The sequence below is a fragment of the Cydia strobilella genome, chromosome 4, assembly GCF_947568885.1.
Source record: "Cydia strobilella chromosome 4, ilCydStro3.1, whole genome shotgun sequence".
In the NCBI taxonomy this organism is placed as follows: domain Eukaryota; kingdom Metazoa; phylum Arthropoda; class Insecta; order Lepidoptera; family Tortricidae; genus Cydia; species Cydia strobilella.
In genome coordinates, this window is record NC_086044.1 from 18,120,938 (window position 1) to 18,141,781 (window position 20,844).

Genomic DNA, 20,844 nt, shown 5'->3' on the forward strand with positions numbered 1-20,844 from the left:
GTGTTTAATTTGTAAACTAAATAAAAGCTGCAGGAGTTTGGAGTTATTTAATTGTCCCAAGAAAAATCTTAATAGCACGATTTAGTATTTCTGGTACACTGAACAGCGACATCTAGCGTGCAATTCGTAAACAAAACAAAAAAATGCATGAAAATAAAATTATAGTTTGGTATGTTAGACTCTCTCATTTCAAACATAGACAGAGAGAATCATACTTTCTTTGTCTTACACTAGTACTAGCACCCAAAAGAAAAGGATGAGTATAGTTTTTTTGTTCTTCTATAATGACAATTTGATTTGACCAATTATACAATTCTTCCTACCCTCGTTACCTGCTCCTACCGAACATGAACACGAATATAGCTGTTTATCATAACGTAACTAACTTCACGTTGCGTAAAAAAGGGATGCACTATGGCCGCATGAGCGAGACGGCGTCTGAAAATCGTGTAATAAGCCCTTAAAAAAAACATTTTAATTATTTTTCCTTTTTCGTTACTAACCTTTATGGAATTTATGATTTCTATTCTACCTACTTATATATAAGTAAAAAAATCGGTCTATGGCGCAAAACAATTGACAGATGTTGTCACACATTGTTATTCTGCCAAAACTTTGTAAGGATGTTAACAGACGATAATTCGGACAAAGAGAGCGAATATGAAGATAGGAGTCTTGAAGGCAGTCCGAATATTATGAAGAAGTCATTATCTTCAGTTGGATTTCGAAGCAGTACGGAAAATCAAAATGCGAGGCCATTAGCGTTGCGAGCAACACAATCCTTCACCGGAGCTGTGGAAGAGCTTCGACTTTGTGGTAATTTTCAAAGAATGAATTTGTGTAATAGGATAAATGTGATGTCAGCACCAAAAATAGCTACGGTTTGTCCTTGTGGGTGTCTGCTGAGACCCGCCACGGCCGTACCCTTCCGTACTCGGGAACAGGACACATTGGCACTTCACGTCGTCTCCCCAGAGGTGCTCAACTATCATGGATACTGTTTTGAGCCGAACCAAATAGCCATGTTTTGGAAGAAAGACTGTAGAATGTTCTTGTGGAAAGGCCAAGCAAAAATGAAGAACGTGATACACGCAGATTCTCATAAGAAATAATCTACCTAACATGTAGTAGCTACGTTTTCATAATGTTCACTAATTATATGTTTAGCAAAACTGTAATTTGCTTAATTAAAATGGTAATCGAGTACTCAAGCTATTTATTTCTTAAATTCTGTACAACTAGGAACACCTAATTTACGTGCACGTAAATAATAAAATCGTAACAAAAACTTTACAAGTATGTTCATATTCATACATCGCTAAATCTACTGTAACGTTTGCACCGTGTCCAACGGCTGTTTTTCGACCCCGGGCATATTAGCTTCTGCATTCTCACCGCACGAGAATCTAACGTAATCGACGATTTCGACTTTATTCTGTTCTAATATTTCTTGGACAGTATAGGAGGGGTCTAGGAGGTACTCTTGGTAGATGAGGTAGGTCTCGTCGTCGGAGTCCTTGGCGGGTTTGTCGATGTTTTTGTCGCCTATTTTCGCAGGCGCACATCCGACTATGTGTTGGCAGAGCTGGCGGCCGACGTCCTCCGTGTCGGCGAGCTGGCGGTAGGCGAGCAGGGCGCCGTACTTGCCGGCGGAGTAGGCGCCGGCCGCGGCGGGCGCGGGGTGCGTGTACGCGGCGATCCTCAAGTCCTCGTTGTTCGCCTTCCAGCACTCTGCGCGTCTCAGCACGGCGTTCTCGCCTACGTTTCCGATGAATAACGCGAGGACTTCGGACAATTTTTTGCCGTCTGCGGATAGGTTGCCGAGCTGCTCGCTGTCAAGTTCCATCTACAATAAGAAAACAGTATATTGGTTAATGGACTTTACTAATAAACTACCAGTAAACAACCTAGACATGGTTTAATTGCATGGTAGACACCATCGCCAATCATGAGGCATGAATGACGTTATTACAAATGTAACAACAATCTAGCTTGCCTTCAGATCTAGTTCTAGAATCTAGTTCCCCCCACGTACTTCACTCAAAAACTATCTCACATGATTCATGAATTAAAATAGTAAAGGTACAAATAAAATAGCATGGACGAATAAAACAAAAAGACTTGACAGTGTCTATATAAAGTTGCGTTCCTCTAATATTCGGCGCCAATATTCAAAATAATTATCTTGAAAAGAAGTATGAGCATCGAACAAAATGCATGAAACTGAGACCTTCACAATAACTCAACTTCCATTCAATATACAGTGCGGCGATACCTGAACCCAAAACCAGAGGTCTAAGCGTCGATCAAAATGGATGGAACTGAGACCCGCTGCATTAGTGACGTCACCTGGCAATAATTAATGTCATTACCGGGTCTAATGCAATTAAATTTCATTATTTTTTTTTCTGACCTGGCAATAAGTTGAATATTGGAGCAACGCGATTTTATATTATAAGTACGCGACATTGTCAAGCTTAAAAACATGAATAAACTGAAGTACCTTAGTCACTGGACCTTTGGCTTGCAGACTGGTGTGTGCAAATTTGAAACAAGCAGCAGCAGCGTCTTCCATCAGTTTCTGGAACTTGTCATTTTTGGCTACAAAGTCTGTTTCACAGTTGAGTTCCACCAGGGCCCCATGACTCTTGTCAAACCTGACAGCTACGAGTCCCTGGAGTGCTGTGCGTCCGGCCAGCTTTGTAGCTTTGGCCCAGCCCATTGCTTGAGCTTGCTCATTGAGCCAGGTTTCGGCCTGTAATAGAAAGAAAGAATTTCTTAGTTTCTCTTAAGGAATTTGACTTGATTTATAGTTAATTAACCCTTTTAAGATTAATTCTGTATGGAATATTCGAACTCCAAACTATATGACTTAAATCAAAATCCCTAATATCTACTAGTATTATAAATGCATAAGTAACTATCTCTCTGTTACCTTTCATGCCTAAACCTCTGAACTAGATGAATTAGATCAAATTGAATTTGGACACCTAAAAGCTAGTGGTAAATATCAAATAATACAAAATTTAGTAAAAAACATTCTTCGGCAGCAAGGATATAATTTGTGTGATGAACAACTGGGGCCCGTTTATCAAAAATTTTTAGCTTGTAATACAAGTGGAAGTCCCTTTTTGACAGCTTTTGTTAGAAAGGGACTTCCACTTGTATTACAAGCTACAAGCTTTTGATAAACGGGCCCCAGGTGTTCATTAGGTTTACAAGTTTGAATAGCTGTGTTAAAAGTATTATGCCTGTATTGATCTTATCCAACTTGCAATTGCTGAGATAAAATGGTAATATATGGCTATGGTAACCAACTAATCTATGTATGGAGGTATACTCTAAGTAATAGAATAGAAGACTGAACTGTATATTAGAATAGTATGTTTGATGCTAGGAACATACTGTATCATTATTAAATAAGAAAATTTGGGAGTAACAATAGCACATGTCCAGTCCTCACCCTTTCAACCCTGCCCACGGTAAGGTAGGAGGAGAGCTAAAGGCTTGGCCCACAAGGGCTAGGGTAAAAACAAAGTTTTAGCCTGCATGATTTTATTTAAGGCACAATGTAGCTCTCAGGTCAAACAGATTCGAGATTTAACATAATGACAACTAATGTCCCTGTTTACTTATAGTCCAAAAGGACATAAATTTTCACTGTCACATACATATGAAATTAAATATTGCCTTACATACCTTTTCTGAATTATTGTTGTGCATTTCAAGTGCCTTCTTGCAATTGGCAATAGTGTAGCCTGTTTTCTTCCGAAGTTTAGCCAGCAGTGAAGACTCTACTGCTCTGCAAAGTGGGCTTGTGTGGAGGCTCCGCACCAACTGGAATATCATCTGAAATTATAGTTAATTAAATGCGAATTGACTAGCAAGAATATAATTATTTCTTTTGAATGAATAACACACTTACACACACACAAGAAAAAATAAGTTTACACAAGTCTACATTTTGCACATAACTTCTGGATATTTTTAAACACTTCAGTAAAAACAAACTGATCACTGTTTTGCTCAACAAGCCATTGCCATGCCTATGACATCATCTGATCGGAGTCTGAGTAGGAAGGGGCACTATATAGGTACTTGCTTCTATCAAGGCCAATGCTCGGACGAATCATAGTGGTTTTATATGTAGCTATAGAGCGACAGTAGGTATAAGCAACAGCTGGGATTAGTTACCTTTGAATAATACTCTACTTTTTGCTTCATTTACCAATTCTTAACCCATAAATTAAGTTTTTAGTCAGTCATACCAATGGACATTATAGTGGTGATAATATGAGCATAAATACTTTTTAGTGATTGACTTCAGCACGATAATACTGGCCAAAAACATCACCATAGATACAGAAACAAATGAAGGTTTCAGACCGTTACCATGGATAAGAAATCGATTTGATATTGTCAGATTAGTTCTGTAGATAATTCATTGTTATAACTTAGGTTTCTAATAGGATAATAGCAATTATTAATGTGAGAAGTTCAGAGATCGATAGGACTGAGATACATAACCAAAAAAACTATTGAGCATAACCTAATTTCAAAAGACAACTTACCTTTTGTTCGGTTACTTGTGGGATCGGTAAGTATTTTAAGTGTCAACTATTTAAAGGACCCGGCAAAACACTCCGGTTTATGTCATGTAAATAAATTTACAAGCGGAATTTATTCGCGGAAAGAAAATATGCCAATTTTTGACATTTGACATTTGTCAACGCCGGTCGATTGGAAGTGACGTAACGTAAGACGTAAAAATACCGCCTTGCGTTTAATTTATGCTCAGATGGGCACCTTTGCAGATTGCATAGATTCTTTAAGACGTTAAAAGTAGAATATTATTTGTACTTTCAGAGCGACCTTGCCTTTTCTTGTACATATTACGTACAAAACTGTATGATAGGTATTCTGTAAGTAAAACTGAATTCACAAGCCTTCTGTAGTAGGCATAGTTGGGCAAACCAAATTGTCAGTAAATAAGAACACAAAAAAACTCTACTCATCCTTTGCTTTTGGGTGCTAGTACTAGTGTAAGACAAAGATAGTATGATTCTCTGTCTATGTTTGAAATGAGACGGTCCTTTGTCAAACTATACGTCTAGAAGAAGCTTCCTCTGATAAAAATTAATAAGTACTTATAATAGGTACCTACAGTCAACAATACTATTCGCTTAGCACCTTTGCGTACAAACTTCTATGCAGGGGGGTACCTTTTCTCTGCCTACTACTTTTTGTCGAATCACGGTTGTATTAACTACTGCTGCAACGTCAATAAAGTATTACCTGGTCAATTTCAGCCGCCATGGACAGAAACGGGAAACCAACGAGAAAAAAAAGTCACCCTGAACCATCGAATACCGACGCAAAATTACCTAAGCTTCCAAAAATGAGAACGGCCGAAAGTTTAAAAATTAGGACAAGGCCACTATTCTCGCTCGCTGAAGAAGTTCTTAAATTACCACCACCGCCAAAACCTGTTAAGAAGAAGCCTACTGCAGCTCCTAGAAGACAGTCTTCTGGTGAACTTTCTTTATTTTATATAACTTAGTGCCACTTGCACCATCTTACTAACCCGAGGACACTAACACTAACACGTTAGTGAATGGTGCAAGTGCCCCTAAGAGTAATAAGCGTTTAAGTATGTATTTATCTTGGTTAGCGTTGAAAAAATCCGGAAAATTGCGGGAGAATTTCAAAACGGCTCGTTTTTTTCAAGTTTCTTTCGATAAAAACAATATGTATTTCAATACACTTAATTAGGAATTTAAACAGGTAGGTTAAGGTTGCATGTCTAATGTGTTTGTTTATGTTTATGGCATTGACACTGTCATCACTCACCAGTGGCATTGTGTGTAACGTATTTAATTCTTTCGAATAGATCTGAAAAAAAAAAACCGAAAAAAACGAAAATTTGAAAAATTCAAAAAAAAAAACATTTGATTTTTTCCGGAAATTTCATCCCTAATCTTGGTAACGACCATCTGTCTGTATGACATCATAAGTTGATGCATATTACTGTATATTATGTCAGTGACTTATGGTTGAAGCGCATGCATGATATCTACCAGCCATTCCAGAGTCACGACTCACGAGTTTCGGAGCCGTGGTTCGAGTTTTGCCAGAGTAGGTGATCCACTTTTCCTTTATTTCTAAGCATTATGGTAGGTACTTATCCTTTGCACTTTTTTAATAAGTATCATGTCGGTGGCAAACAAGCATACGCCCCGCCTGATAGTAAGTCACCGTAGCCTATGGACGCGTGCAACTACAGGGGTGCTACATGCGCGTTGCCGACCCTTTAAAATCCTGTACACTTCTTTTCCTCCTTAATTTAATACAAAATGATTTTAGTATGGGGTAGCGCATTGTTACTGGTAAATTTCCAATGGAAACTGGTAGCCGTTTAAGAAGTGAATCTATAACTTATGGTAAGTATAGCGTCTCTCTTAAGGATATGGTGGAAACGGGTAAGTCTCGGTTGCTCAGTTGGTTAGAGCGGGCCCATATCCCGGACTCGCGAGTTCAAATTCTCCTCCGAGATTGTGAATTTCTACACTTTTCCTTTGTTTTCTACGAATTGACATTGATTATTTAGTGCATGGCCACAAAGTGGCGTGCGTATACATTACTTAACAATATTATATACCTACTTAGGTTCTGCCTTTTCTTGTTGTAGTGATGCTAAAGTTCACCGCCTTGCGCAAAGCCCGGGAGCAGTTTAGGGTTAAGCTAATGAATCTAATTTGCCAATCGGAGCCGGGGGAGGACGGTGATTGCATTCCTTCGGGAGAAGAGAAGAACATGTTACGATATTACTACTACTTACGATACGGGATTGACAATGTGCATGTTGCTCCGCTTGATAGCAAAATTATAAAACGGTAAGGAGAGAAAAGAGGGTGCGTTATTTCGTTTTATACCATTATTTTGATTCTGTAAGGGTTTAATAGTGACAAACTTGTGTTTTCCGCGTGATAACAAACTAATCCCTAGAATTTTAAACTGCATTTCTATAACATGTCGGTGGCAAACAAGCTTATCTAAGAATTCGGGGTGTCACATGTGCGTTGTTGACTCTAATCAATAATCATAGATATACCTACGTACCCAAGTTTACACGTACCTACAGTAAAACTGTTTGTCATTTGGTAGATTATAAGTCGTTTTTTAGGATTCCGTACCAAAAAGGTACAAAAAGGAACCCTTATGGTGCGACTGTCTGTCCGTCCGTCTGTCACATCTCTAAATATCTCGAGAACTACGGGAGCTATCGATTTGAAATTTTGTATAATCATGAACAACGGTAATCCAGACACATTGAAAGTGTTGTTTTTTTATTTATTTTTTATTAAAAGAGAAGAAAAGGGGGCAAAATTTAAGAGTATAGTTACTAAGTGGGGGTATCGTTTGAAAGAGCTCAAATTGTACATTCCAAAACGATTTAAACACCTTATTAAATTAAAATTAAAATCGTTGACATCGGTTCACATGATAAAGAATTATCCCTGAAAAACCAACATACACACTTCCGGTCTCACAAAATAGTTATCCCGATAGATGGCGCTGTACATAATTCTTCTGGCCAAAATTCTTTTTTGTTTACACGAGATAAATGAAAGTTTGTAGGGAACCCTAAACGAACTCGCACTTGACCGGTTTTTTACTGTCGTTTATTTAAATAACATTTTTTAGAATTCACAACTTGATCTCACCGAAACTAAAAAGGTGGCAAGATACCATGGCGATAGCCACAGACGAAATGCGTGAGGATTTCATGATGAGCATGAAGAAAGCCATTGTCGATTTCGTTTTGAAAGACCCTAATACGGTAGGTATTCACGGCATTCTTAATTAGCTTGTCAATTAGGTAGGTACCATAGGGGATATTACTGCAATGTTCTGCCATCAGAGTGCAGCACTAGCCTTTTTAGTAAACCATAGAGTAACTTAAACATACTGTACCTTTAAAAGTTATTTAACAAGTTTTCAGAGATAATAAAATATGACATTGATGCATCAAGGCGGTTTGTCTACAGAGGACCTACCGGGAAACGCGAATCCGAAATTTCGCTATCTGCCTCATTATCGCTTCAATATGCAAGAGTGACAGAGATGTTAGATAACGAAATTTCGATTTGTTTGTTTAGCGATAGACCCTCAGATTGTGGTAGTGGCGCCAGATACGCAAAGTTTCACGTAATATTCCCTATTAATTGTCATGTGATATAGTGAAGGGTGTCTGTAAGTTGGGGTAGCTGTATTTATACTTGAAATTCAGAGCAACGAAACTCCATCAGTTGGAGTGATCAGTGTCAGTGTTAGCTCGACCTTATATTACATAATGTGTGGTCATGTTGATACTAAAAAGTACTATGCAGTACAGCTTGAGCTTGCTGATTAACCCGCGCGTGCACACGCTTGAGAACCCTTTAAACTTTTCATTGGCTTAGGGTTATGTTGCTTGTGCCACCTGAGATATTATCTACCTACAAATATATAAAATAAAATATGTCAATTAGGAAGAGACAGCTGAAGAAGAGGATACTCCACTCAAACAAGAGCTGGCAATGAAAGATGACGCATGGAGGAATCGGTATGCCATGGCCGTCAAGAAGCTCAACAAGGAACTATTCATCCTAAATCCGTGCATCGCACAAGTCTTGGAGATTTGGTGGAATAACTACAAGTAAGTTTTTAATTATTTATACATAGGTCCAAGAAAGTAAAGAAACCTGTAGTAGTTTTCCAACCTAACATAAAAACTAAGGTAAGGTTTGCTAAGTAGGGAACTAAAGTCATGGATTGATCGTCGTTTTAGTTTTTAGGGTTAGTACTTACTAAACTTCTTCAGTATAGTCAGAGAATTCCCATTGTACTATTACTACTACATCTATTTACTCTTGCATAAAGCGTTGCTTATTATTTGGTCATAACAATAATTATATATTTTCAAACACATATGTTTTATTACAATTGTGATGTAATGTAAAATTCAATTGCAATGTATATTGTTCTATGAATAAATGACTATGATTATGACTATGACAAATAATTCTACAGAGCGTCGCTTACGATTGCTACTCTACCATTTAGATTTTTCTCGTAAAGCTTGGAAGCCGAGATTTGTTTAACAGTAAAATTTTCAAAGCAGCATGGAACTAAAAATCGGCTTCCAAGTCTTTTCAGCAGTATTAAAAAACCAGACAAGTGCGAGTCGGACTCGCCCACCGAGGGTTCCATACTTTTCAGTACTTATTGTTGTAGCGGCAACAGAAATACATCTTTTGTGAAAATTTCAACTGTCTAGCTATCGCGGTTCAAGAGATACAGCCTGGTGACAGACAGACAGATGGGCAGACGGATAGACGGACAGTGGAGTCTTAGTAATAGGGTCCCGTTTTTACCCTTCGGGTACGGAACCCTAAAAAGGAGTATTCGCAAGCAATAGGGTAGTTGACAAATTTTTATTAATGGTATCAGTCGATCAGGTTTGTTTTGAGGATCAAATGTCTGTATAGGACCCATTGCCTTAAATCAATACAAAAGTCACAAATGATGGTCAAAGTCTGGCACCCGCAATCGTGACGTCACGGTGTAACGACGCTATTGCTTAGAAGCCGTTGTAGAAAAGAAGGAAATTGCGATTTTGTCGGTGAAATGTAGCGTTTATGTATGATTGTATAGATATTGTTGCTATACAATATTATTTTTAATAAAATGTTAGGAATCGAATGATACATACCATTATTTTTTTCCACTTTGGATGTTTAAAAAATACTAAAATTTTGAAACTTTGAGGTATTGTCTCTTTATTATTCCCATATTTTTTTAAAGTTTTCAATTAATTGTGATTTTTCTATCTATTTCACTAGATTTAGTTACCAAATTCAACATGTATCAACAACCGTATAGTTGTAAATCTCGCAATCTGAAATCTTTTTTCAGTGATATGCGATTGGTAAATTTAGAGGAGCTAACATCGGCATCCGAAGCTTACACCCTACAAGAGTTTAACTTCATTTGTAAAAAACATATCGAGATATCAAGTAATACCCTTCTCAATGAGTGGCTGCCGATGCTGAAAGCTCTTTTTGTACAGGTATCGTATTACATACAATACTTACGTTAACTGCATGGACATATTGACATCAAACCGACATTAGAATGATATTAAAATCATATCAGGGGGCCTAGCCAAGGTGACAATCGTTTGCGCTACGACAACGAAACGCTATCGGTCTCTCTATCGCACTAACGGAAGAGTGATAGAGAGACAGATAGTGTTTCGTTGTCATAAGTATTATTGCGAGCGAAACGCCCGCGCGGATTACAGCTAACTGATATGATTCCAATATCATTCTAATATCGAATTGATGTCAGTGCACGTTCGAATTGGCCTGTATCACTGTATTGCTTTATTTAATCATCACAATGGGACTTAGGGCCTGATTCGAACTTTAAGATACGTCAAAAATTTAACTTTAAACTCTCGCGTTTTGTACACATAATCCGTGACCACAGCTAGTGCAACCTAGTTGAAACGTCGGAAAAAAGGTAAAATAATGAAATTTAATCGCGTTAGACCCGGTAATGACATTAATTACGTCAAAAATTCGCTGAATATACATCATGGATCGGATATGTCAGTGTCAAAAGTGACGTCTCTTCAAAAATATATGTCACTTTTGACAATGACATATCCGATCCATATCGTATCTTTACCAAAATGTTGAGGTATCTTAAAGTTCGAATTAGACCGTTATTCTCAGATATGTAGCCCGCAAATGCACTAGTTAGAGGTAATATTACAGTGCGCTGGAGCGACTCAATCAAGAGCGCTGCCGAATGCAGCTTCAATTACACGCTCCATTTGTCAAAGACCCGTAATGCACCCAGACTAGCGTTTGGTCACGATCTTGACCCAAACCGACACGATGAAATGAAATGAAATTTCGGTTGCGGTTTTGTTTTTTTATGGACAGCCATGTTTAATCAGTGCGATGGTTGGCTCTCTCTCAGGCAACTTAAAGCACTAGTAGAGTTTCTGATACCCTTTCAACTCAACGTATCTCACATCTCACACGTGCGTCAATCTGCTACAACACGTTTCCCGCTACGTATAACTACAGCGTGCTTATATTACGCTCAGTACTGACGTGCTACGGACGGCGAGTACGGCGTAGCACTGATATGCACTAAATATATTGTTTTTCTTAGTAACGAATTGTGAAAATATCTCGGTGGGGGGGGGGGGGGGGGGGGGTTAAAGGGGGGTAAAACTGGTTTTTAGGCCATATAAATAAGAATTACAAGACAATCGGCTGACAGTACTCTATTTTACGGCCTTTGTTACTTTAGTACTTACACTTTACCAACCTTTTTGGTAATTTTTCCAGGGAATGAAAAGGAAACAAATCCCGGAAATCAAACAGGCGTCTAAAATAAAGCATTTTTACAATTGTTTAGGTTGCTTGATGACATATAACTTACAAACGTTATGTTTAAAATCGATGAAAGAATTCACTGGCTACTTGTTGGATGTGGGGGTACGTATATATTGTATTAAATTACTCCCGTGTCCCGATAATTAAGTATGTCTACTTGTATATGATTCAGTAAAATCTCTTATGTCACCACTTTTGCAGGGTTTAAATAGAGGATTTGTGATAAATCTTGTATTTGCGAATGATGCGATAGAATTCGAGCCCACATTCAAACAGTTTAGAAATCAGCTGAGACTGTTGTACGATTTTCTTACGGACGCGTGTAGGGTTCCACGGTTGGAGACCATGCTGTATAAGGAGACCGTCTGTGCTGGTAGGAGTAGTCTACAGGTAGGTACCAATCTATAAAATACCGTTTGGGTTATCAATTTATATCTACTCTATATACCTAGTTTTTAGTTAATATTACCCGACTCTCATGCCTTAGAATAGAAGGTAAAATTAGTGCAAAAGGGATTTTTAACTGAAGGAAAATGTATGCCTGGGATCGTCCGCCCCAACCAATCTCTATAATTATATAAATATTCATTTCATTCACATAAACTTTTGTATGTCAGCCGATCATAGACGACGAACTAGTAGAAGGATATAAAAAGCAAATAGCTGACTTAATAAGTGAACAAAGAATTGGACCAGAACTGAGAGTTCAGGATTTCGATGATTACGTGTGCTTGTTGAATGGAGAGGTAAGTGCGTTTTTGTATTTTATAGACTGCCTTTCTTAAAGACTGTGCTTCATACGAAGTTGCTTTTGTTAGAAGTGAGTCTTACGTGTAACTACAACTACATATTTATTTATTTATTTATTGGATACAATGTAAGTTTACAGTTTAAAACCAATTCACTTACATGCTAGGAACACAGATATGAGTAGAAACATTACATTACATATATGGAATACACATTCACGCCAGGTCGTATCATATACGATTGAGACCTTGCTTACAGTTACTTTATAGCCTAGTCTTTATTCCTGTCCGTAATTTAATTTGATAAATTTTAACAACCGATGTTTTTTTTAGTCTATGTCAAGAGTGGAATCGTTCATCAACTCTGACCCTCCAAAAACTTTCGAAGAATATTGCGCGGAAGCGGTAACATATGTAGAGCTAGCCAAAGAAATACCGTCAAAACTAGAGGGGACCATCGTGATAGGGATGTTTCAGATGCAAAGAGGAGATCTTATCAATTCACTTCGACAGGCAGCGACGAGATTGGGTAACACTATTTTACGGAGGATGACCGATGACTATCAGACTGAGATTAAAGCGTAAGATTTGATACGGTTTATTTATAAATTTGATTTGGTTAATTGAGTTACAAGGCAAAACAGTTGTCGAAGATGTGGTTTGACTGTAATTTAATAATATGTACAGCAAGCTGCAAAATTGCATGCAAATTATGAATGGATCTTATTCATAAAGTGGCCATGCACTTTTGCAGCTGGGTGTAGGTAAGTACGTTCCTTGATTTCTGCCTCATTTATGATGCAATAAAATAAGCACTTCTTTGTTTCTGTGGTTTTGCTAGAATAAAGAATCATATTTGCTTGCAATACAAGTGTTGCAATTTATTTGCCAAGGTTAAAGCTACATTTGTATTCTTACGCCTGGCTTCATTGTATTGTGGCGAATTATGTATATACCTGTATTAATCCCGACCGTACCTTCTGCCTGAAAATAGTTGTTGTATGCATTCAAATCCCATCAAAACAATAACTAACTAAGAATAAAAATAAGAATTAGCCTCATGCATGAATTTTATATTTGAACGAAATATGTTTTATTCGGATGTTTGTTACCGTTATATCATGTTACAAATGCATTTCCGTTTTTAAATTACCATTTAATTATTTAAAATTATAAATAAAAAGTACAAAAATTTGCCCGCGAAAAGCTAGTGAGCGAAACGCTCGAAACGCCACGTGAGGTCACGCGTTCGACAGATTAGTGTCATTAGTAGCAAACGTCAGTTGGGCCGCCCAACGTGTGACGTCATCACGCTCTGTCGAATTCGCGCCAAAAATTATGAGCGTTTCAACCGCTCAAAAATTTTCAACATTTTAAATATTTTTTAATAAAATAATGTTAAGGTTTACAAAAGTATTTTTATCATTTCCGGGGTTCAAACGATATAAATTATGAAACCAAAAATAAAAATAAATTCATGCATGGAGCTAATTGCCACATATTCAATACTTGATATAAAGATTGAATATGTGGCCATAAACTAACTACGTGTGTATTGGCAGTAAAAGTGTTAAGCAGGTAAGGTTTTTGCTAAAACTCTATAGTTATAATGAAAAGGAGCGTGTTCAGGTCATTATGAACACCTTACCCGCTTACCTACTTCTGCTGCTGACTCTATCTATGAACAAATGCTCATGCCCTGCAATTATAATAGCATATACGACGGGTATTCCCTGATCGCGACCACACTTCTAACGCCGCCGCCGGACACGAGCGGGCTGATGGAGCTCATAGAGTACTACAAGAAATCACAGGCGGTCTTCATAGAGGAGATGGAGGACAAGCTGAGGAATGTGCTGCGTTACATTGTGTTCCTAGGGGACTACACCAACTTCACGCCGTTGGAACTTAAGGCTAACAACCAGACTTTCCACTGGTTAGTTTAAAACCCATTCATCATCTTCATCCCGTTGTCCCGGCATTTTGCCACGGCTCATGGCAGCCTGGGGTCCGCTTGGCAACTCATCATCATCATCATCATCATCATCATCATCATGTCAGCCGATAGACGTCCACTGCTGGACATAGGCCTCCCCAAGGCTCGCCACTCCGACCGATCCTGTGCCGCTCGCATCCACCGAATTCCCGCGACCTTTACCAGGTCTTCGCTCCATCTCGTTGGAGGCCTACCGGCAGTCCGTCTTCCGGTACGCTTGGCAACTAATCCCAGGAATTGGCGTGGGTACTAGTTTTTACGAAAGTGACTGCCATCTGACCTTCCAACCCAGAGGGTAAACTAGACCTTATCCTCCTAAGATAAGATAAGATAATATTTATTGAATAACTGTGTACAGAGATACAAAGGAAAAATCCAAAGTCATCATTGAAATTTGAACCTATAGTGTAGGAAATAGAGTTGATTTTGCGTTGTTGGAAATTTGACCGAAACAAAGCAAAAGCGACTGTGCCAATTGGATTGGATTTAAATTTTGTCGAAGAGGTACTAGGTCCTAACCTTGTGCCTTAGGAGGTTATTAGGATTAGTGCGGTTTCCTCACGATGTTTTTCTTCACCATAAAGCGACAGGTAAATATCAAATGATAATTATTTCGTACATAAGTTCCGTAAAACTCCAAATCGAAATTATTCGTTATTCGTATCAAACATACTTAACTTAACACTTTAAACTCGCGTTTTGTATACATAATTAATAACAATTGCTGACAATTGACATTTGTTGGGGCGTCAGTATTCCGTGACCACGGCTAGTGCAACCTAGTTGAAACGTCGGAAAAAAGGTAAAATAATGAAATTTAATCGCGTTAGACCCGGTAATAACATTAATTATACTTAACTTACTTTCGTGTATAAATTAATTTATTCCTATTTCTGTAACCAGTCTTTAAAATTGGTATTTAGGTGTATTTAGAAAAACCTATTTTAGGGTGTTAAGTTTTATAAATAAGAAGAGGGTTTCACTGTATAATGTATATGTGCATTTAAAGGTATGCCCGCTTGCCCGGTATTATTGAAGAATCTAAAGTTCTTTGCGAGCAAAAGAAAGTAGAGTACAAGGCTCTGCTTAAGGTAAGTACATACCTATACCTATATAATATTTAGTACATATATTATGTCATTGCAAATTGTTTTAATTGAGTAAAGAGAAATATGGTAATTATTCTGTTAATATTTTAGACTAGAATTGCTGAGTTTATAAAGGATTTAGAAGTTTACGAAATCCAATGCAATGAATTGCAATACTGGGGTGACATAGAACAGTTATCAAAATATGTCCTACGAGCTCGACGGCTTGACGAGAAGTAAGTCAATTTTAATGATTAGTGTTGATAATAAGGTTAAACCTAACTAAGGTCCAGTATAGTCCAAAAATAAAAATAAAATGATTACATTTCTAACTAATAATATTTAATAGTACTTATATATTTTTTCTTAATTTCTATTGTTTTTTGTATGTATTTCTGACTATATTATATCTATGTTATGTTTTGTTTTGTTTTGTTCAAGTTTTGTTCAAGTGAGAGAGATTTATGAGAGTGTTTTGCTTAAGATTATTCAGTTTAGATCACGGGGAGTTCTTAGTCTATTGTTGGAAGGTACTGTACTGTTAGTCCCGTGTTTTATAAGATGTTTTCTATATCCAGGTTGGCTAAAGCTTTGGCGACAATCGATCAATTCAACCAAGAAGAGACATCTTTCGGGTACGAATTATCTCAGTATCCACGAAGAAAACGCATATACGATAAACTTGTGCCATTTAAGCGATTATATGACTCCGGAAATGATTTCCTGCAAAAACATCACAGTTGGATGACATCTAGAGTATGATATTTTATCGTTATTATGCTCAATATATATATTTTTTATAATTCATTTATACTGTAATTACTTTTTCAGGTTGGAAGTTACGAACCCGAAGATATCGAGGGTGACATTGCATATTATTATAAGATAATCTATAAACTGGAAAAATCCTTTCAAGACGTACCCGAACCATTTCGTCTAGCTGCAACAATAAGGTATGAACCTAAGGTATTGTTACTCTCATGCAATGAGGTGAAAAAAGCGTATACGTTGAAAGTTGAAACGCCAGATGGGAACACACTAGATGCGTATCTATGTGTATACACGCCGGTTCGCGGTTGTTAGGCTTAAAATGCGTGCATATAACCGTTTGTTTGTTTTATTAGAGCTAGAATGGATGACTTCAAGGTTCACCTTCCGATCATCAATACCCTGGGCAACCCTGGCATGAAAGCTCGGCATTGGGAGAAGATCTCCGATATTGTTGGCTTCCCGATTCTCGTGGACGATAACTTGTCTCTCGAAAAGGTCATCGACTTCAATCTAACGGATTACAACGATAAATTCGAAACCATCTCAGAGGCTGCCACTAAAGAAAATAATCTGGAAAGGGCTTTAGACAAGATGATGAAGGAATGGGCCGATCTCACTTTCGAGATTTTACCATACAAGTTTGTAAATTTATACAGAATTGAGTAGAATGTTCTAAAATGGATTTGTTAATCACTGTAAACGAAACATTACAGGGATACTGGAACATATATCTTATCGAGTATCGATGAAATTCAGTTGCTGCTTGACGACCATATTGTCAAGACGCAGACTATGAAAAATTCGCCTTATATAAAACCATTTGAAGAAACTATAACGTAAGTAAATCCTGGTTGGGGTACTCTAATTATTCGTGAAATCGTAAACGTCTGTTAATCATAAGACCAAATTATACTTATATCATAATTAGTACGATAACTAATTTCATAAAAATATCTCTATAGTGATTGGGAGGGCAAGTTGGTATTATTGCAAGAGATCTTAGACGAGTGGTTGAAGGTACAGGCCACTTGGATGTACTTGGAACCCATTTTCTCATCTCCAGACATTCAGCAACAAATACCCGAGGAAGGGCGTCGCTTCAGCGCTGTTGATAAGGTAGCCAGCTAACAATGTTTTATTTTTATATTGCTGTTTGATGATTGAGTTTTTTAGCGGGGGCAGCAGTCGTCAGATACGAGTGCCAGGTGAATTTACATTAGATCTTTTACTCTTTTACTCTTGGTGAATTTAAACTCGATCAACGAACATAATTGAGTAGCTTAACTTCAAACTCGGGTAAATCCATGTGTCAGATTACGCGATTTTGGTATTAAGAAAAGGTAATAGGGTAGATTTTTGCTGAGAGGGTTGAATGGGTTCACCCGAGTTGGAAGTTAAGCGACACAATTTTCGACGATCATAAATAGCATCTGCAGGTCTGCATTTTTTTTTTCAATTGTAGGTATATTTTATCCTATATCGTCTCAATAACATATTCGATGATAATTGTAGACGTGGCGCGAAGTTTTGAAAGCTGCCTTCCTAGAACCTCGAGTTTTAGACGTGATCATGATAGACAAAATGTTGGACAAAATGAAGAAATCCAACAATTTGCTCGAAATGGTCCAGAGAGGCCTGAACGCTTATCTCGAGAAGAAACGTTTATATTTCCCGCGCTTCTTCTTCCTGTCCAACGACGAGCTGCTTGAGATTTTATCGGAGACTAAAGATCCCATGCGGTCAGTATTTCTCATCTTCACAGAGTTGCACTTAAGTGTACCCAGTACTGCTTATACAGATGTAGTGCATAATTATTTTCCATCGTATTTTCACGGAAACGTACGAACGTGTTTTGCTATTTCAGTCAGTTTCGGTACAAAAAGTACTGAGGTTGACTGAAGTAGCGTGACAAAGACGAACGTTTCCGAGAAAATACGATGGAAAACAATTATGCACTACATCTGTACATTATATTTATAGAGTACAACCTCACCTCAAGAAATGCTTTGAGGGAATCGCAAAACTGTCATTTACTCCCGAGATGGTGGTGACTCACATGCGTTCATCGGAGGGTGAGATTGTGGAGTTGACTATGACTATTGATACTGTAGAAGCAAAAGGACAGGTAATACTTATGAGTCTTTGACATGTATGCCTTTATAGTGTGGTAATAATTTATCTGTCTAAAGCTTGAACTGAAGGTAATTTTCAGCTTTAAATAATCATGTTCGACATTTTTCGACATCAGTTTTGATATTTTGATATAAGTAGTTATACTACTATACTGCACTGGGCACTGGAGGATTTGTTACTTTTTCCTTTCGTATATGACATTTATTTCGTTTTTTAGGGTTCCGTACCCAAAGGGTAAAAACGGGACCCTATTACTAAGACTCCGCTGTCCGTCTGTCCGTCCGTCTGTCCGTCAGTCCGTCTGTCTGTATTACCAGGCTGTATTTCATAAACCGTGATAGCTAGATAGTTGAAATTTTCACAGATGATGTATTTCTGTTGCCGCTATAACAACAAATACTAAAAACAGAATAATATAAATATTTAAATGGGGCTCCCATACAACAAACGTGATTTTTTTGCTGTTTTTTCCGTAATGGTACGGAACCCTTCGTGCGCGAGTCCGACTAGCACTTGGCCGGTTTTTTTAATGAATGAGGCTCTACATACTGCATCCACTAGTAATTCGCACTTAAATTCTGTTAAATACTAAAAAAATGATGTGTAAATATCGTGATAACAACTATTTATTGTTTAATTGAATAAAGGTAGAAAAATGGTTACTAGAGCTGGAGTTCTCGATGAAAGACTCTGTTCATCACGCGGTGTCTCTCTCGTATGATGATTACATGCGAGTGCCGCGGCAGCACTGGGTGCTCGTGTGGCCGGGTCAAGCTGTAAGTACATTCTTCTTTTCCAATTCTTTACACGGAGCGGTCCACATGCCCTTATAAAATATATATCTGTGTTTTCAAAATAGCGCCATTGGGATACCATTATTACGGTCACGGTTTCAAATCACGCTCAAGGCAATATTTGTTCAAAGCTTTGTATATTTTACAGGTGCAATGCATAGCAATGACATACTGGACTTCTGAGGTGACAGAAGCTATTCTCATCAGCGTGGCGGCCATGAAGCGATACTGGGACAAGTGTCAATTCCAAATCTCCAAAATTGTGGACCTTGTTCGCGGAGAGCTTAATTTGCAAAACAGAATTACTCTTGGTATAATTAATTACATGATACATTCATTAGACTTAAATATATAGTATAATAGAAATCAAATATTTGCATGAATTGTGTTCTGTTTGGGTGAGTTTTGATGTAAAGTAATAGAGTAGACGTAGAAATAAAATTAAATTATGTTAGTGGTTGGTATAGCGATTTTTAATTTTGAATGGCTTCCATGCTCATTTCAGGGGCCCTGGTGGTATTGGATGTACATGCCCGGGATGTACTCTTATTGCTTATCGACTGTAAAGTGCAAAAGATCAACGACTTTAACTGGCTCTCTCAAATACGCTACTATTGGGAGGTACGATAAAAGAAAACTTATTTAATGAAAATATAATATTTTTATGAAGTATATCCACAGTGTTTACAGTGGAGGTTCCCTTTTAGAAACAAGAAAACCAGAGTATGCAATGTGCAACCCGCATGATCAACTCTCAGTTGATGTACGGCTACGAGTATCTCGGAAACGCGGGCCGCTTGGTCGTCACACCGCTCACAGACAGATGCTTCAGAACGCTCTTCGGCGCTCTACATTTGAACTTAGGTATATTAAATTGCTACCATAACTCCAGTTATTCTTCCAGTTCCTCCAAGTCGCTTTAAGATAGGCTTAATAATTAAAGTAATCTGTATTTACCGTATTTTTATTATTTAAATGTTATTTTTCTAAATAAATTAATGTGCATACTTCCAACAAGTGTCTACCAACATTTTAGGTACGTGACAGCTGCTTCATATAAAACTGAACTGTCATTTAGATTTGAAACTAATAGTGACGTAATCATTAATCATCTTGATGATATTTATATACTTTTAGGTGGAGCTCCAGAAGGTCCAGCGGGAACTGGCAAGACGGAAACTACAAAAGATTTAGCTAAGGCCGTCGCTAAACAATGCGTCGTGTTCAACTGCTCAGATGGTCTAGATTACATTGCTCTTGGAAAATTCTTCAAGGTTATAATCGGCATTGAAATACCTAAGTTTTAAAATCTAAAATGTTAGTTACTGTCATTTTACGGATATTTTTCCAGGGTTTGGCATCATGCGGTGCTTGGTCATGCTTTGATGAGTTCAATCGTATCGACTTGGAGGTGCTTTCCGTGGTAGCACAACAAATATTGTCTATCCAGCGAGGCATCAACTCCGGCGCCACGACGTTGTTGTTTGAGGGCACTTTATTGCAACTAGATAAAAGCTGTGCTGTGTTCATCACTATGAATCCAGGTTACGCGGGCCGATCAGAGCTACCGGATAATTTAAAGGTAAATTATCATGTTGTAAAGAATTTTGACTTGCATTACTCGCGTCAATGTCAAATCAAAAATTAATTTCATAAAGTGTTTTATAAAAAGATATTTTTTAAAGGCATTTATTTGTGTGATAAGCACAGATATTTGTTCTTGAGTTATGGGTGTTTTCTATGTATTTAAGTATTTATATATTATATATATCGTTGTCTGAGTACCCATAACACAAGCCTCCTTGGGCTTACCATGGTACTTAGTCAATCTGTGTAAGAATGTTCTACAATATTTAT

The 20,844-nt window shown here is 37.7% G+C and overlaps 3 protein-coding genes across 11 annotated transcripts in view; 2 read left to right on the forward strand and 1 right to left on the reverse strand.

Annotated features, from left to right (window-relative positions):
- Window positions 1-495: 495 nt before the first annotated feature.
- On the forward strand, window positions 496-1,206 carry LOC134740780 (uncharacterized). Its single transcript, XM_063673392.1, has one exon. It carries the CDS (start codon window positions 624-626, stop codon window positions 1,110-1,112), a length of 489 nt encoding a protein of 162 aa, XP_063529462.1. The 5' UTR covers window positions 496-623; the 3' UTR covers window positions 1,113-1,206.
- On the reverse strand, window positions 1,202-4,731 carry LOC134740779 (elongation factor Ts, mitochondrial). Of its 9 annotated transcripts, none has more exons than XM_063673384.1 (4): window positions 4,572-4,731; window positions 3,700-3,849; window positions 2,504-2,755; window positions 1,202-1,846 (listed from the first exon to the last, which is right to left on the reverse strand). In XM_063673384.1, the coding sequence occupies exons 2-4, from the start codon at window positions 3,847-3,849 to the stop codon at window positions 1,325-1,327; spliced, it is 924 nt and encodes a 307-aa protein (XP_063529454.1). In that variant the 5' UTR covers window positions 4,572-4,731; the 3' UTR covers window positions 1,202-1,324. The 9 variants fall into 9 exon arrangements, with proteins under 9 accessions (XP_063529454.1, XP_063529459.1, XP_063529452.1 ...); XM_063673389.1 differs by having other exon boundaries at window positions 3,700-3,837; window positions 4,572-4,730; XM_063673382.1 differs by lacking the exon at window positions 4,572-4,731 and adding an exon at window positions 4,195-4,336.
- A 583-nt stretch (window positions 4,732-5,314) lies between these two features.
- LOC134740768 (dynein axonemal heavy chain 7) overlaps window positions 5,315-20,844 on the forward strand; it is a 40,704-nt gene continuing 25,174 nt past the window's right edge. The window contains exons 1-25 of the mRNA XM_063673368.1: window positions 5,315-5,531; window positions 6,689-6,893; window positions 7,705-7,840; window positions 8,532-8,698; window positions 9,958-10,111; window positions 11,409-11,558; window positions 11,658-11,846; window positions 12,074-12,202; window positions 12,539-12,786; window positions 13,920-14,141; window positions 15,211-15,292; window positions 15,401-15,525; window positions 15,868-16,045; window positions 16,121-16,242; window positions 16,414-16,698; window positions 16,774-16,896; window positions 17,023-17,176; window positions 17,573-17,799; window positions 18,041-18,185; window positions 18,841-18,969; window positions 19,136-19,298; window positions 19,493-19,608; window positions 19,695-19,851; window positions 20,125-20,261; window positions 20,339-20,569. Of these exons, the coding sequence (XP_063529438.1) occupies window positions 5,315-5,531; window positions 6,689-6,893; window positions 7,705-7,840; window positions 8,532-8,698; window positions 9,958-10,111; window positions 11,409-11,558; window positions 11,658-11,846; window positions 12,074-12,202; window positions 12,539-12,786; window positions 13,920-14,141; window positions 15,211-15,292; window positions 15,401-15,525; window positions 15,868-16,045; window positions 16,121-16,242; window positions 16,414-16,698; window positions 16,774-16,896; window positions 17,023-17,176; window positions 17,573-17,799; window positions 18,041-18,185; window positions 18,841-18,969; window positions 19,136-19,298; window positions 19,493-19,608; window positions 19,695-19,851; window positions 20,125-20,261; window positions 20,339-20,569 (4,191 nt within the window). The remainder of the gene's footprint in view (window positions 5,532-6,688; window positions 6,894-7,704; window positions 7,841-8,531; window positions 8,699-9,957; window positions 10,112-11,408; window positions 11,559-11,657; window positions 11,847-12,073; window positions 12,203-12,538; window positions 12,787-13,919; window positions 14,142-15,210; window positions 15,293-15,400; window positions 15,526-15,867; window positions 16,046-16,120; window positions 16,243-16,413; window positions 16,699-16,773; window positions 16,897-17,022; window positions 17,177-17,572; window positions 17,800-18,040; window positions 18,186-18,840; window positions 18,970-19,135; window positions 19,299-19,492; window positions 19,609-19,694; window positions 19,852-20,124; window positions 20,262-20,338; window positions 20,570-20,844) is intronic.